Here is a 15,561-nt window from a genome sequence, read left to right as displayed (position 1 = left end):
GCATCATTAGTCCGGGCACTCTGGTGTGACGTTAAATCACGCTACCACTGTCTTATACATTAACCCTGCATTGCTGTGCGCGGTGTAATCGTACCTCGAAGTCAATCCGTACTTCTCCAATGTCCGCAGCGATGTCCCTTCCTGCCCCTCGCTCCTGCCCGCACAGCGCCGGTGTCCCGGCGCCACCTGGTGGCAGCGCCGCCCAAGGACAGGGCGGGGGCTACACTGACCAGGAAAATAGAACAGACAGGATTAGGGACTAAACTAGAAACCAACGGTGTTATAAACCTGCCCCTTGTTTTTGCTGTGCTACCCGAAACCGTCTTGAGCACATGGCTACTCCCGACTGTTCAGCTTTTATTGGGTGGGCTAATTTCACCTGTTTAAAAATTAATTTAATTGTTAAAAAATTAATTTAGTAACTGTCTGTGCATATTCCCACATATGCCCAACTGTGTCTTGGGATGGTGACGAGGCACTCAAAAGCGATTAAAATTGGAAAACACATAAAAGAACGTTGACACAGGAAGAAGGGCTCAGGACCTTAGCCAACACTTCTATGACTGTACCAGAGCTAGAGAGCCAGGTATTTCCTACAGGTTCGATCCAGATGCCCACAGAAATACATTTACAATCATTGAACTGGGAAGGACACATGGTATGTTTTTAACACAGCTTTATGTTTTCACACTAATTTTCATGCCACATGATTTACTGTAAGAGTGAAATGAACAAAAACTCGCTTGAACTTGCATGAAACCTGTACGCCCAGCTACTCCTTTAAAAAAATTTGGATTAATTTAATTAAGGTTCTGATATATGATCTGATTATGAACTGTTAAATGAAGTTTGTAATCTGCCCACTCAAATTCAGCTTGGGACGAGAGAATGGCAGGATGGTTTCAAATACTAACAAAATTAGGACTCAGAAAGGAAATACATTCACTCAAATTGAATACAGGTCTGGCAGACAGCCCCACAAATGACTTTCATATAGCAACAGATGAGTTTGAAGATTAATTAAAAGCCAGTTACAAAGTTTTTAAGTATACCTCATAATTAATTATTTTCTTTATTAAGATGGCAATACACAGGTATGGGGATACTAGAGATATTCTAATTTACCAACTCTACTCATAAGAAGTGATTTTAGGAGGAGTGTAGCCAACTTTGAAAATGTAGGGGTTTGCAAGTCACTGCTGCCGCAACCAAACCCCCATACTTATTTTTAAGTATTATTGTTTAAGCGTGTCTTTTCTGTTTTGAATTCCTTGCATCTCCATTTCACATGCAGTAGGAGCATTGCTGCCAGCTTTAATGAATTTACAAACAGTGGCAGTTTAATTTCTGGAGCAATTTCTTAGCTTATCTTGTAAGTCTAGAAGTAGAGACCTGAACATGGATCTCGAGTTCCCAGAAGCATGCTCAGAGAATCAGTATCAGGCATTTCACTCTACTTGACACAGAACAGCCAGGACACAGACGCTTCATGAGAGAGGACAAGCTGAAAGCCAAGGGCAATCACAACACAGGCAGGGATTGTTACCTCCCTGCAGAGTGCAGGGATGGTGACAGTAACCTGACCTCTCAGCATCCCAGTGACTGCCAGACAATGGCAAGGTGGTGACTCAAGTTCATGGCCAGGCCACAGAGTCTGGTCAATATGTCAGCCACAGCAGCACACAGCACAAAGGCAAGAATAACTCCAGTGCAGCTCAGGCAAGGACCAAGGGCCTCTATGCTGAGCTCCAGGATCAACATGCAGTGGAGGTGGGAGTGTGGGTGAAACAGGGCAATTTGGGGCTGTTGGTGCAGCCAGGTTCCCTGTACTATTCTCCCACAGTCCAGGTAAGTGTGCTCACCAGTTGGTTAATTCTTCCTTTTCTCTCTGGACATGTAAATATGTCGTATGAACCAAAAAAAAAAAAAAAAAAGGAATTTGTGATTATATTTGCACCACAGCACAGGCTGAGGGTCAAACCTGCCAGTGATTTATGTTTTTAGTTATAAAGCTACCATCTATAAACAGAGGTCTGTTACAAACCTCTTGCCTCTGCCTATTTGATCTGTGGACCAGAGATAATATGAACAGAGAGCCAAACAAGCCTCATCTCTGTTTGACTTTGTTCAGGAAAAATGTGTCTTGAGTGAGCCAAGCTCTTCCTATCCAAGAGTGTGCACTTGGGGTCGACCTACTACTGGGTTATTACTGGAAAACTAGGTGTCTGAAAGCGTAAAACACCAAGATATGCTGTCAGTCCTGAAAGGAGCAGGACTGAAATGCCTGAAAAAATTTTTCATTGCCTGAGTATTTCAGTGAATCTAGCCAGACTGCTTAACACAGTATTAGCAAGGATCTGAGTGTCATTATAGCCCAGCTATTAACACCAGATTGTGCTGCCACAGCTGGTTTTAAAACAGCCCTGTTTGTGAAGCAACGCACAAGGCACAGTTGTCATGTCACAGACCAGAGCACTGAGGCAGCACTTTTCATAAATCTGAGTTTTCTCACCAGTGATATAAGCATTTCCCCCACCCACAGATATATAATGTTGACTCACTGACTGTTTTGCAAGGCTCGAAAACATTTGTGTCAATGTTAACTGGAACTATACATTAAAATCTTCAGTCTTCACATAGTATGGATTGCTTTCCATGAAATTTGTAGTGAGGTAAAGTCTGTACAGTACCAGAAATGCTTCTCAAAGTGTCAAATGTTAAGCGTGCTCCTCCACAGCTTGGGAGGGAGGGAGGGAGGGAGTGGACAGGGCCTGGGGACCTCTCCAGACACAGTCATGGCATATCCATGTGACAGCAGGGCCATTAAAGATGTCGGCAAAAATCAGACATGTTACCTGGCGTGCAACAAGCCAGTGATTACACACTCGAGAGAGACATTGATATTTATTTCACAGCGGCGCAAGCCCAGGTCCTCAGTGAAGTTCCACAGATCAAGCACCCCAGCTGTCAAAACTTTTATACTTTTTAGCAAAGGTATTAATGTACGTTGGCTACAAGTTAAACAGTTCTCTTATTAATTTGTATCTATCATCTATTGGTTAATGATTCTCTCTCTTCTCATGCTAATTACTGCCATTCTGTCTCTTCTCTTGGGTCGTAGGGTGGGTTTCTTGGGTCGGGGGTCACAGATCTGCCCCCGGCGGAATTACTTTTTATTCAGCCGGAGCTAATCCAGCACAGTTGCTGAGCTGGCTTTATTAATTGCTTCTTTATCTTGGGGGTTCTGTCAAATGCCCTTAAGGCCCGTAAATTCAGCATTCTTTGTCCGAGATCATTGAAACACGTCGGGTCCTAAACCTTAGGAAAATTCCACATACAAGAAATTTGTCTCTCTAACACCTGGATATCATTTAAGAGCTGGCTTGTTAGTTCCTATCTGTTTCGCAGATTAAATCCCGTTTCTTGTCGACTAAGGTCGAAAGTCAAGATCAAACACCAACATCCTTTCTTAAGAACATGTTTGTATACTCCACAATTCGCAGCAGCAGCGGTGCCGCCCACCCCCCGCGCTGTTTAACGGCGCCGCGCGCACCAATCCTCGCCGCAGGGACTCCCCTCCCTCCGCCTTGAGTGGCAGCACTTCAACCAATAACAGTGTGCCTGGAGGCGGGAATATACCAGCCTGTGCCCAATCAGACAGCGGTCGGTTAGCAGGGGGCGTGGCCTGGACGGGGTGTCGCGTCTCCAGGGCAGGAGGCGACGGGGTTGGCGCTGCATCTGCTCCGGCCCGGCCCGGCCCGGCAGGATGAGCCTGGCTCTGAGGTCGGTATGAGCCTGGCCCTGAGGTCAGTATGAGCCAGACGCTTTCCCCTGCCCCGGAGGAAGCGCGGGCGGGGGTTCCTGATGGCCGCACCCCCCTCGGGGCCCGCTCGGGCGGTGCTGGCGGAGGGCGGGCGCGGCGGCAGCGGTGGGGCCCGAGTGGGTCACCCGCGGCCTCCGGCCGGTCGCCCTGGTCCCCTCGGCGGCGTCAGGCCCATCTGTGTGCCGGGGGAGGGCAGGGCCTGGCGCTCGGAGGTTCGCTCTGGATTGCCTAATGCGCCTCCAAAAGGCCTGGGAATAGGGGTAAGACTGGACTGCTCGGTGTGTTTTGTTTGTAAATTCTGCTTTAGGAGCTGTTGTATAAGGGGGCCTGGCTTATGACTCCCAACACCTGGCAAATACTTGTCTCCAAGCATAATTAATATGCTTACATGGCAACCGTGGTCCCTAATTTTCAAATCTGACTTCAGGCTTCATGTGGTAAAAGTGGTTGTGGAAGTGGCACTGAGCTGTTTGTGTTTAGGTACTGCTTTGTCATTTGATAAATTTATTTTATGCTAAGCACCAAATGAACACTTAAGCACCCAGCTGCTCTTCCAGACGAGTTCAGTGTTAATCTGCTTTCAGATTTATAAATGGATTTCATCATTGTAGCTCACAAAATCTGAGCTCTCTAGATCTGAGCTACTCTCCCAGTTCTAATTATCTAGCCAGCTCAGAGTTATTTTAGTCCTTCCAAGAGCTACAGTAATTCAAAGCCTGTGTGAAATCACACTGTCTCCATTGGTCTGTTAAGGGCTTCTTGCTCTCTGAGGATATTGTGGTCCAAGGCAAGTCCAGCTCGTGCAGCCTGCACTTTTCTTGTCTGTTATTGGAATTTTTACACTTCAGTGGTTGTTGGAAGCTAAATCTCAGCCATATGTTTAATCTTGGGTTTTGATTAAAATTAGCAAATCCTTTACAAAGATGAAGATAAATCATCTCATTAGAGGAGATTTGGAAAGTAAATCTTGAAAAGTTTTCCGTTCAGTGATCAGTAATTTTTGTGCATTTTACACTAGATGACAAAGCACACATCTGGCCCGTGGTGCAAATAGACAAATGAGCATTAAAAGCATTTTCCTGAGAGTATAACATAAATTATGCAATGATTTAGGTTAGGAAGGACTTATGGGAAGTCATCTAGTTCAGCTTTCTCATCAGAGCAGCTCCCACTCAAAACTGAATGAGGATGCTGAGCACCTTTTCCAGTAAGGTTTCAAAATTTTCTAATAATGGAGACTCCTTGGTCTGCTAGTGCAACTGTTCCAGCATATAAACACATGGACTGAGAAAATGTTTCCCAATAGATCCAGCTGTAGTTTCTCTTCTTGCATTTTATGGTTATTGTCTCATGTCCTTTCCCTGTGCTCCTCTGGAAGTCTAATTTCGTTCCTAGAGTACCAAAGAAAACAGGGCTGTCTTTGAGCAAGATTTGCTGGTTTGGAGGGCTTGTCTCTTTTGTATATACCAAAACAGAGCAAAAAGTCTTTAGAACAGTGTGTATGTGTATGATCTAAAGGATTTTAAAAAAGAACCCTGTAAATAGCATTTATCTAAGAACTGTTACAGGCAACAAAGCTGATTTGTGGCACCTAATTCCGGCTTTAGTAGCCAGACTGCCTGGCCTAGTTCAGCCTCCACTGGTCTGTCACAAATTTATTTTTTTTTAAGCTGCAGTGTAGAAACAAAGTGTTTCGGGGAGTTGTATCATTTCAACTGCTAATCTAGTTTGTAACCTCAAGAACCCTTTTTAACTGGTAGTTTTTCTGCCCTCCTTTTTTGTCGTTGTTGTTACTTATTAACAAAAATGCCTGTGCTGATTTTATTTTGGAGGTGTCATTCATATTTCACAAAGGAATTATCTGTTTCAAGTGTTACTTTAAACTGGGAGTAGAAGTTGGGAAAAGATTTAATAGCTAAGGTAGTGATCTGTGCAATTATGGTGAGTTTCTTATTGGTGGAAAATGTTATCTACAGTGGCATCTTCCCAATAGAAATCTAAATTTCTTTCTCCATATATAGGAATGAGCTTTCAGTAGACAAAACTAAAAAGAAGAAAAGAAGAGAACTGACTGAGGAACAGAAGCAAGAAATTAAAGATGCCTTTGAGTTGTTTGATACAGACAAAGATAGAGCAATAAATTATCATGAATTAAAGGTAAAAGCTTTTTTTCATTCAAACCATTTTATGACAAGTAATATACCTGTTCCTTAGTGAGTTTTTAAGATGTTGGCTGTATCTTTAAAAACCTCCTTCAAAATGTCTTTCTGGGTTAAAGAATTGAGTTTTAAAAAAAGAAAAAACCTGGAAATACTGCATTGGTGTAAAAACAAGCTTGTCTTCCCATACTATATGCAGTAATGGCATTGCTGTAGCATTCTGAATAACCCTGGTCTAACTGCTCACCAGGAATTAGCTTGGACAAATGACCAGGACGCAAAAGCTCTTGAAAAAGAGCTGTGTAACCTAAAGCTTGGTGTTGTGAGAATCCACAGGTTTCAGATGCTTAGGTAAAAGATGCAAATCAAATTTGTAAAACTGTTGACTACAAGCCAGAGCTTACCAACTTGTATTTTTCAGCAGGAAGCCTATTGGCTGTAGGAATAAGGTGTGCTCTTTGCTCTATGTGTGTGAGGCTCAGTAGCTGCCCTTCCCAGTGAAGGATGCTTCTGTTGATAGCTATTGGTAAATGGAGGTTAGGATGGCAGTCTGAGTCCTTCTGGCTGGAAGTCTATAGAAGTAGTAGATAAAGTTCATTAAGGTCACTTTAAATTCTTTATGAATTTTTATTCTAATCATATGGCATCAAGAACAGAAAGTGGCTTTGGAGACACCAGTGTTTCTGTCATGTATTGGGTGAGATTCTTTTTGGAAGGAATGCCTAATCCAACTTACTGGCTCCACATTCTGGCTCTACTCAATAATTTGAAAAAGGAAAAAAAGTCTTATTTTTACTTAATTTGCTGTTACAGGAGTGTTTTAGATATAGCAATTCCCTTCTCTTTATTTCAGAGTTCAAGTTTTTGTCTTTGCTGGAAGCCACTGTGACCAGGGTAGCGCTGGGGACTGTTTCAGGACTATTAATATGCCTTTCCTGCTTATGGTGTATTTTGAATTCCCAACTGTTGTGATTACTTGGAAAGTTGTTTGTTGGCTGTCTAGCTAAGTATTGTCACCCTGAAGGTAATACTGTGGAAAAGCAAAAATACATAAAGAAAAAGACTATCTCCTTCGCTACAAAATCAGTGGATAGTGTAGATTTTTGAAGGACTGCTTCCAAAAGCACTGTGGTTTTCCAGTTATGGTTTAGTCTATGTTCATCTGTTTGGAGAAAGTCAAGATAATGTGTGCTGAGAAATTGCCATCTCAGTTAAAATGGGAAACTAAATGTGGACTTCTAACCTAATGGAAAAGTAAAAAGTAGGTTGGCTTATGTTGTTCATTGAAAAAGCACTTGTAAGAGTACTTGTAAATCCATGAACATATACACACTTTGTGTGAATAATAAAGAGTAATTTGAAGACTGATTTTCGATTTTTGTCTTTGAAAAGATAAGATTTTGAAATAGTTTTGTAAGTGAGGGGAATAAATCTACTTCTCCTAAGAAATACTTGATCCAGTCTGTAAACTCCCTGAAAATACAAGTTTTTCACTGTAACTCAATGTTCTATTTCCTAACAGTAGTTCTAGGTGGTTTTAATATCCAAAACTCTTTTCCTGTTATTTATTTTGTTTATTATTGCTTCTAAACCACTAATATGTTCTTTATCTCTTGGGTAAGAATGTAATTACTGAAGTTAAAAAGAAAATCTGTTAAATCTATATTTAATCCTTACCTATGGTTGCACTTCCCTTTTATTCCAAAAGGTGGCAATGAGAGCCTTGGGTTTTGATGTAAAAAAAGCTGATGTCCTGAAAATACTTAAAGACTATGATCGAGAATCAACAGGCAAGATCACCTTTGAAGATTTTAATGAAGTTGGTATGTGTTTGATTGTGTGTCTACCTCTAGAGATATTTAGTGTATAGTGGTGACTATAATTTTGAAGCAGTACTTCGTGTACTTCTTCAGCTATTTAGTACTATGAAGAAATAGAAATGGGAGATTTAATTTCATTATTTTCTTAATATATTAGGTCAATAGTGGAGGAAGATAAATCTTTGTTTTCTGAATGCTTAATTTGATATGTAGAGATGAATGATAGCCACAGTATAACAGTGTAGAGTATACACAGTGCTAATCTTTTCCAAGCTTACATGGAGGAATGAATGCTAGCTTAAAACGTAGATATTCTTCTGTTGTTTAGGGATCTTTGTAAGATTCTTATTTCTGCTATGGAAAAGGTATTTAGCATTGAATTTAGTGGGAAGGACTGTGTGCACAGACAAACTGCAAGCTGAATACAGACTTCATATATAAAAAATATTAGAAAAATTGATGCAGGTGTTAAATATTGTACTTCAAGGATTTTCAGCTGTTGATAAAAACGGAATTTCATGCGTTGTTTCTTTCTTCTGGAGATTGTGCATTGTGCAGTTTAATGTACTTCAATCTGCAGAATTTTTAGACTTTAAGTTTCTTTGAAGTTTTTAAGGGCTTTTTGTTACATACAGTTTATGCTTTTGCATACAATTTATGTTTGCCAAAAAGTAAGCTGTGTGGAATTTCTCTATATATGTCTTTATATCTCTAGTTCATTGTGTCTATTATAGTTCATTATACTCATTATAATCTATTTCTTCAAGGTATTAGATTTCTGTAGATTTTCTCAAACAGAACACCCAAACCTCCAGTATTTGCTTTTGGCTACAAATAACAATCTGCTTAATGTGGCAAAGCTAGTTATTGATTGAAATGTGGCAGATTTTTAATGGTTTAGCAGGTTAGTATTGGACAAAATGTGTTGTCATTGACAGATAATAGTTTTGTAGTTGTATTCCAGGTTACAGAAAATTGGTTTTTGTTGTTTTCTGACTTGTAAAGCCTATGTGGAAATAAATGTGATCAGTCTTGATTTAATTAAAAAAATTAAAAAGAAAGTGAATGTATTGATTTAATAGTAATACTACTCTTAAAATTACATAATTATGCTGTAATGTTGCATAAATCAAGATATTGTAATTACCATGCAATTTTTTTTTTTTTTTTTTAAATTCCTGATGTTCAGTCCTGTTCATAGTTTCCTCATTCTGTCCTGGCTGTCAATATGGGCAACCATTAAGTGCTGCAAGAAGCTAGGAAGATTCTTGTAGAAAGCACAATAGATACTTGGAAGGGGATTGAACCTGTCACAAAAATTGAATGGGGTTAGAGTGTTGTAGTGGTGCAATATGACCTTGATACAGAATTAAACATGATATCACTTCTAGCAGAAAGATTAGGAGTTAGAGAAAATAGGTTATTGAGATGTTAATTGTGAAGAGCTGCTGAATATGGCTAAGCAATTCTTGAGTTTCTCTTAATGTTTAACTGAAATTATAAAGATACAATTACTTTTTGTCTTCTACAATTTTATATTTAGAGACTTTATTTATTGTTCTTCAGTTGTCTTTTTGCCAAAAAAGTATTTTTCAAATGATATGGTACTTCATACAGTGCCATTGTTTTAAAAGAAAATATTTAAATTTAGGAAAAATCTGGAGCGTTTATGCAGATATATAAACTTCATTGCTGCAGTGAGCTTATATGAGCCTGAAAAAATTTTTTCCCTTCAAGTTTGCTAAGCCAGAGCAGACGCTTCATCTGCAGTCAGGAGCAGATGGTAAGTGGTTCTTTGTGCGCAAGTGGTGTTGATGTGTTTTTAATGGCTTGATGAAGTCATAAATAGCAAGTCCTGTAATACAAGACTAGCAGGTACAAAGATGTGAAGATATGTTATTGCTGGTTGGTCTGAAATAATTACTAGAAAAATATTTAATGTGGGAAGTTTGTCTTTTCTGTTGCAGAAACTGACAAATGGTTGTAAAAAAAGGAATAATAAAACCTGAAGAATCCTTTCAGAATACACGTCTTGCAATTCATAGTAGTGTCCTTTATGTAACCCCTGTGCTCAGGGTTTCTTTTGTTTTGTTTTGGGGTCTTTTTTTGTGTTTGTGTGGTTTTGTATTTGAAAGAGAGGTTCCATGTGAATGTTCTTTATTTAGTATTTCAGTGTTCTCTTCAAGTCAAAGTTCTATCCTGATGAAAACATATAAAATGAAAAAAAATCACATGTCTTTGTCTATCAGAGCTGATGGGGTTTTTTTCTGAAAGTTTGGAAGTTTGAAACAGAGGAGACCTGTGTATACTTTTAATTCCTGCTGAAAAATTTGTGGAAAGCATGACTGTGTCCAAATTGCCATGTGGTGTTCCACTGCAAGAATTACACCCTAAAGAGCAACTCAGCTTGGAAAAAGAGAGATAAGAAAGAGAGGTCAGATAACAGTGAAACAAATATACATGTTGAACTGAAATACGTAGAAATGTAAGAACAGGTGAAATCAGAAATACCTGTTCTTCATATTGTCTCAGCTTGCATAGATCATTCTGAGTTTACCCTTCAGAATTTTTTAGTCTAACTCAAGTATCCTTCTTGCAGTGACAGATTGGATATTGGACAGAGACCCACAAGAAGAAATACTCAAGGCATTCAAATTGTTTGACGATGATGACTCTGGTAAAATAAGTCTGAGAAACCTGCGCCGAGTTGCTAGAGAATTGGGTGAAAACATGTCTGATGAAGAACTACGGGCTATGATAGAAGAATTTGATAAGGATGGAGATGGAGAAAGTATGTGTTAGCAAATAAACTCCCATATAACCTTGTAATTTTCTGCCGTTTTTAAATGTGGTTTTGTTGTGAATATGTCCTCTTTAATTTCCTTCTAGATAACTTTCAACTCAATTTAGCTTACAAATAGTGGAGACAGTTGTTTTTGACAGCTACTAGTCCTGGAAACACATATTGGAGTCTAAGAATTGAATTGATTCACCATGAACTCCTATTCAACCAATGTCTATTAAATGATGAGATGAATGTGTAGTTGAAGGTCAAAGTAATTGAACTGGTACATGGGAGATTCTATGTGCCTACATTACATTTTTATTTCCTTGTAAATCAGTGAAAGGATTAAACTGCTTAGAGAAAGTCAGTCTTTTGATCACTTATTCAATATTTCTTAAGTGGCAATGTGTCATTGTTGTGATTTCAGCGTGTTAGTTGGATATGGAGCAGTAAGCTAATAAATCATGCTGGAAGTACCCTGGATCTATTCAGGACCAGCTTGGATTGGTCTTTTAATGTACTTCTGAGCATGGGAGTGCTGGAAAGCAAAGTGTGAAAAATGGCTCTGGAATTGGCAAGGTCCATACAGAGTGGGCTGCAGAAAGAAATTATTAGTTAGATAAAGAATGAATTAACAAATCCAGTTTGATAGTATGCTTATTAAATCATTTTGAACACTGAAACTTTGGGGTTTTTTTCCATCAACTTCAAAATATCCTTATTTTTACACCAGAAACCTTAATATCTGGATTTTGAGGACCACTCACTTCAGACCATGCACCTAAAGACTGTATCAATCTTTGAACACTACTCTTTCAGGGTGGTGATTTGTGTCTGAGATTTCACTAGCAGTTCATCAACTTTTCCAGGGACAGTAGTATTTATATTTTTGAGCTGTTGGACTCAAAACTCTCACTCCCAGTGAAAAAAAAATTGTGTTTTCAGCCTTGTGACAGACAGTCCTCCCCTCTGTGCTGTTAGACATATTTGTTATTTTTTGGAAGTTGTAGCCATAGAGGTGAATGAAAGTAGAAGTCATATGCAAGCAGGTTTTGTCATGTGTTGCTCTCCTGGAGCTGCCAAAATGAGATGTCAGAATCGTGGATCAATATTTTTTGTCACATGGCTATTTGGGCACTAGAAGTTGAACACAGACCATCAGCTCCTTTCAGGAAGGTTATTGAGTCGTAATTATTTTCTGTCAGTGTTACGTTTTTTTAAATCAAGTTGATCAGCTAAGAGTGGGTAGCTAAGTTTCCTCTGACTCAATCATCCATTCATTCTCTTTGTTAGAGCAATCAAGCACGAGATCGAATATGGAAGATTGACAGCATAATGTTTGTATATGGTACTGTTTATCCTTAAGGTTCCGTGTGTTTTTTGTTCTTTGAAGAAAACTGAGGCTGTTTTTAGCTTTTTAAGATTAATTCTGAAAAAGTAAATAAGCCTGTGAATCACCATTCTATTTATCTTCAAACATCTGGGTCATGTAGGAAAATCTCGCTGTCGTCTAATTCTCCTTCTTTCCTGCCCTCAAAAAAAAATAGGAAACTGTTAATTTGGTAGCATTTTTAATTGATACTTCAAATATAGGAATAATACCGTGTTTGCTTTAACACTTTTATTACCTTTTAGAGATTGTTTTGCTCACAGTGAAATAAGGTCTCTTGTGTGATGCTCAAGTTACATATTCTCAGCAAAACCACTGAGCTGTACTGGTATGCTGTACATAGATTTCTGTAAAAGAAAGTATTTTTGACATATTTCTATCTGCCTTAAAAACTTAAACAGTCTTATTTTTGTATTCCTGGGTTTAGGAATACATTGTGTTTTGGTGCATAACTAATTTTAGAAATTCCATGCTGTGAGTTCATGCAGTTTTTGTCATCTTGTGTGGATGCGTCCGTAGGAAACACAGTGCAGTCTTGGGTCTCAAAATTTTGGCACAGAATTAGGGAAAAAAAACCAGCACTGAAAAAATGTACTTTTAACTCTCAAGATTGTAAGTCAATGTTTCTGCATATTGCTGGGATACTAGTTTGTTCTTTTTGTCATGGAGTTGAGGGAAATGAGATGTCATGAAGGACTGTAGTTGCTTCTGCTTTTGTTGTGCTTAACGTGTGAACAGATCCTTAATCTGAAGGGGATTAACTGGGTTTGCTTGTTGTCACATGAAAGGTAGGAGTTAGATTTTTGCCTGTCAGTATCTCCGGGAATGTCCAGACCCCGGTGTCCGACAGTCTCTCAGTGTTTTGTAAGGAGACCCTTCATCAACAGATTCACAAGATCAGAGGGTACCTCAACCTCCCTTGTCAGGGGGAACTCAATAGAACCAAGACCCCTCAGCGAGTCCTACCAAGGTGTTTTCCGCTGGTGGCAACTGCGAGGACTCACTTTAACAGTTTACAGAATAACACTTTTTATTAATACAAATTGTGACAGATTAATAAGGTTCAAAGGTTGTCAGCAATAGTGTCTACTGCAAAAATATGTTTTAAAGCAATCTACTGATACATATATTAAGCAAGCACAAGCTCTGATACAAAGCAATCTAACTAATACGCTATGGGGTAACCACAAGCAAAAGCTCTAGTCCTAAGAGCAGCATTTAACACACATAGAGTATATTTCTCATCCCTTCTCATCCTCTTGGGGGGGGAGAAGGTAGACTCAGCTTGTTAACTGATCCCAGCAGTTTTGGTGGAGGTCTTCTCCCACTTTCCCCCTATCCTCAACTTACTTTTATACTATTTTCTTTATGTTTGGGTGGAGTTTGAGTGGCTTTAGTCATAAATATCTTTTATTTCTGATTGGTGTACTTTAATGGGAGGGGGGTGGTTAGCATGGTTTGGTACCTGAGGAGGGGGTTGGACGTGGTGGTTGGCTTCAGCAGCAGAACATCTTGATTCTCCCTCAGACTGTCTTTCCACTTTGCAGCATTGTTTAGCAAGGATGTTGTAAACCAGAGAATATTGTGTTGTTACTGTGATAAAGCTGTGGAAAGGCTTTTTAAAGTCATACAGTCAAGATAGTATTTTTGTCTCTTAGAACACGGTGTAGCTATGTGATGGATGGGTATTTCAGAGTATAGAATCCTAAGCTCGACTAAATCTGCTTGTTACCTATTTTTTTACATACATCACATGAAGGCATATTTAGTTATTTGTTTTCTTTTTTTTAATTTATTCTTTAACATAGTGGAATTTGTTTAATTTTCTTCTAGCTGTAGATGTAGCTCTTTCTTTGCATTGCTTTCTTTAGGAATAGCTTGGGCACATTGGCTGGGATGGACAATTGTCAGGGAGAATTCTTTGTATGTGTCTTGTCTTTTCTGTACCACTGACTTATTCTGATCATTCCCACTACAGTAATTAGTAATTAGCAGAGTGTACATGTTCATTGGTTAGTTCTTTTACAGTGTCTCTGTTTTAGCATATGAGTAAGATCGGTAGCTCAGGTATAAGTGCAGCAAAATAATTAATGGCTGCTAATTAATTTATTATTATGACTTAATTTCTTCCAGTGCATTTGTATAAAATTTCTGTTAATTATAAATGACGAATGAAGAAAGTTCAAATGGGGAAAGGCTCATCAAAAGTCCATTTTAATTCTAGCTAATTTATGGAATAATTAGTAAGCGATGTTAAAATTCGTTTTATGTTTGGCAAGTGTTACAGATTTGGGAGGGAGAGAAGTAGTGTGGTTTGGTCTGTGGGGGTGGTTTGGATATAAATGTTTGAATCATGACTTTAAGAATAAAACTGAATTAATCATAACTGTAGCTGAAATATTGTTTCTTAAGAAGCACTTGCTAAATAAAATTTATGTACCATTTTTAACATTTTCATAGACCTTAAAATAATAGTATATTTTGCATAGCTGTCTTTTTTACATATGTTTCTCAGGTTTTTTTTTCAATCATATTTTACTTTTTAGAATATTTTTACTTTCATAATTAGAAATGATAGCTTGTTATATGTGAACTAGATTCTGGCTAAAATATTCCACATAACTAACTTGTATTCTGACTTCATTTTACATGAAAAACTGTGCAAAACCGCTGTTGTTGTAGGAGCAAAAAGTCCAAACCCTGATAGTAATGGATCAGATGCAGCAAATACTCACAGAGAAACCTTTAAGTAAAATTTAAAGTAAAATTCACAGATGTGAATTTTCTTTTATGGTTTATGGTTGTTTGCTGTTTGTATAATGATTTTCTTTTTTCTTTCCTTTTTTTATTTTTTTACAGTCAATCAAGAAGAATTTATTGCTATTATGACTGGAGATATTTAGCATTAGAAGAAAAGGAATGAGCTCAGCAGAAAAGGGAGGAGTCGTTGGTAGCTTCCATTACAATGTTTTGTACTTGCATTCATTTCTGTAGCTGGAGTGATGCAGAAATTTACTTTTGTCACAGGACCAAAATAAAGATGGGTTACAGGCACTGATAGTTCAGTACTTCGTATCATTAAATATTATCATTAGAATAATTGATATTTTAAAACAAGTAAGTAATGCTGCATTTCAGAATGTTTGAGTAATTGTTTGTAAAATAACCTTGTCTCAGATTTCTAAATTGTATCATATTATAAGAACCTTCTGAGGTTCTTGACTTTGTGTTAGCATTAGCTGTGGCCTTAGTTTTGATACATAAGGTTTGAAAAACTTCCATTTTAATAAAATGTTCTTTACTATTACTACGTGAAAGTCTTATTTTTGTAGTTTAATCTGGGGTGAACTATAAGGGACAATTCTTCAGAGAAAAGGTTTTTTTTCTTTTTTCATTGGTAAGCTTTTACTTCTGCTTTTTTACATGAATGGTAGCATTAAATGAGCAAGCATTTGCATCCTCAGATATGCCGTTTATTAACTGTTACCCCTGATAACAAATGGCAGACAACTATTCATGATGATTAACTGTATCCAAAACATGCTTAAATCACCCAGATGTCAGCCAGCAACTCTCTGTTCAGT

At 38.3% G+C, this 15,561-nt stretch overlaps 1 protein-coding gene across 2 annotated transcripts; it reads left to right on the top strand.

The window, feature by feature from the left end:
- Window positions 1–3,678: 3,678 nt before the first annotated feature.
- On the top strand, window positions 3,679–15,287 carry CETN3 (centrin 3). 2 transcript variants are annotated; one of them, XM_027710876.2, is made up of 5 exons: window positions 3,679–3,783; window positions 5,845–5,980; window positions 7,691–7,805; window positions 10,402–10,593; window positions 14,837–15,287. In XM_027710876.2, the coding sequence occupies exons 1-5, from the start codon at window positions 3,767–3,769 to the stop codon at window positions 14,878–14,880; spliced, it is 504 nt and encodes a 167-aa protein (XP_027566677.1). In that variant the 5' UTR covers window positions 3,679–3,766; the 3' UTR covers window positions 14,881–15,287. The 2 variants fall into 2 exon arrangements, with proteins under 2 accessions (XP_027566677.1, XP_027566687.1); XM_027710886.2 differs by having other exon boundaries at window positions 3,704–3,806.
- The last annotated feature ends 274 nt before the right edge of the window (window positions 15,288–15,561 follow it).

Source organism: Pipra filicauda, unplaced genomic scaffold (assembly GCF_003945595.2).
Source record: "Pipra filicauda isolate LSUMZ 115617 unplaced genomic scaffold, ASM394559v2 scaffold517_size385040_pilon, whole genome shotgun sequence".
Lineage (NCBI taxonomy): Eukaryota > Metazoa > Chordata > Aves > Passeriformes > Pipridae > Pipra > Pipra filicauda.
The sequence above is the reverse complement of the archived record's forward strand: the minus strand, read 5'-3'. Positions and strand labels throughout refer to the sequence as shown.

Bases quoted from the DNA above. Each gene is read 5' to 3' on its own strand.
- CETN3 (XM_027710876.2), top strand. The intron at 7,806-10,401 runs GTATGTGTTTGA...TCCTTCTTGCAG, and splicing joins TGAAGATTTTAATGAAGTTG to TGACAGATTGGATATTGGAC. The intron at 10,594-14,836 runs GTATGTGTTAGC...ATTTTTTTACAG, and splicing joins TAAGGATGGAGATGGAGAAA to TCAATCAAGAAGAATTTATT.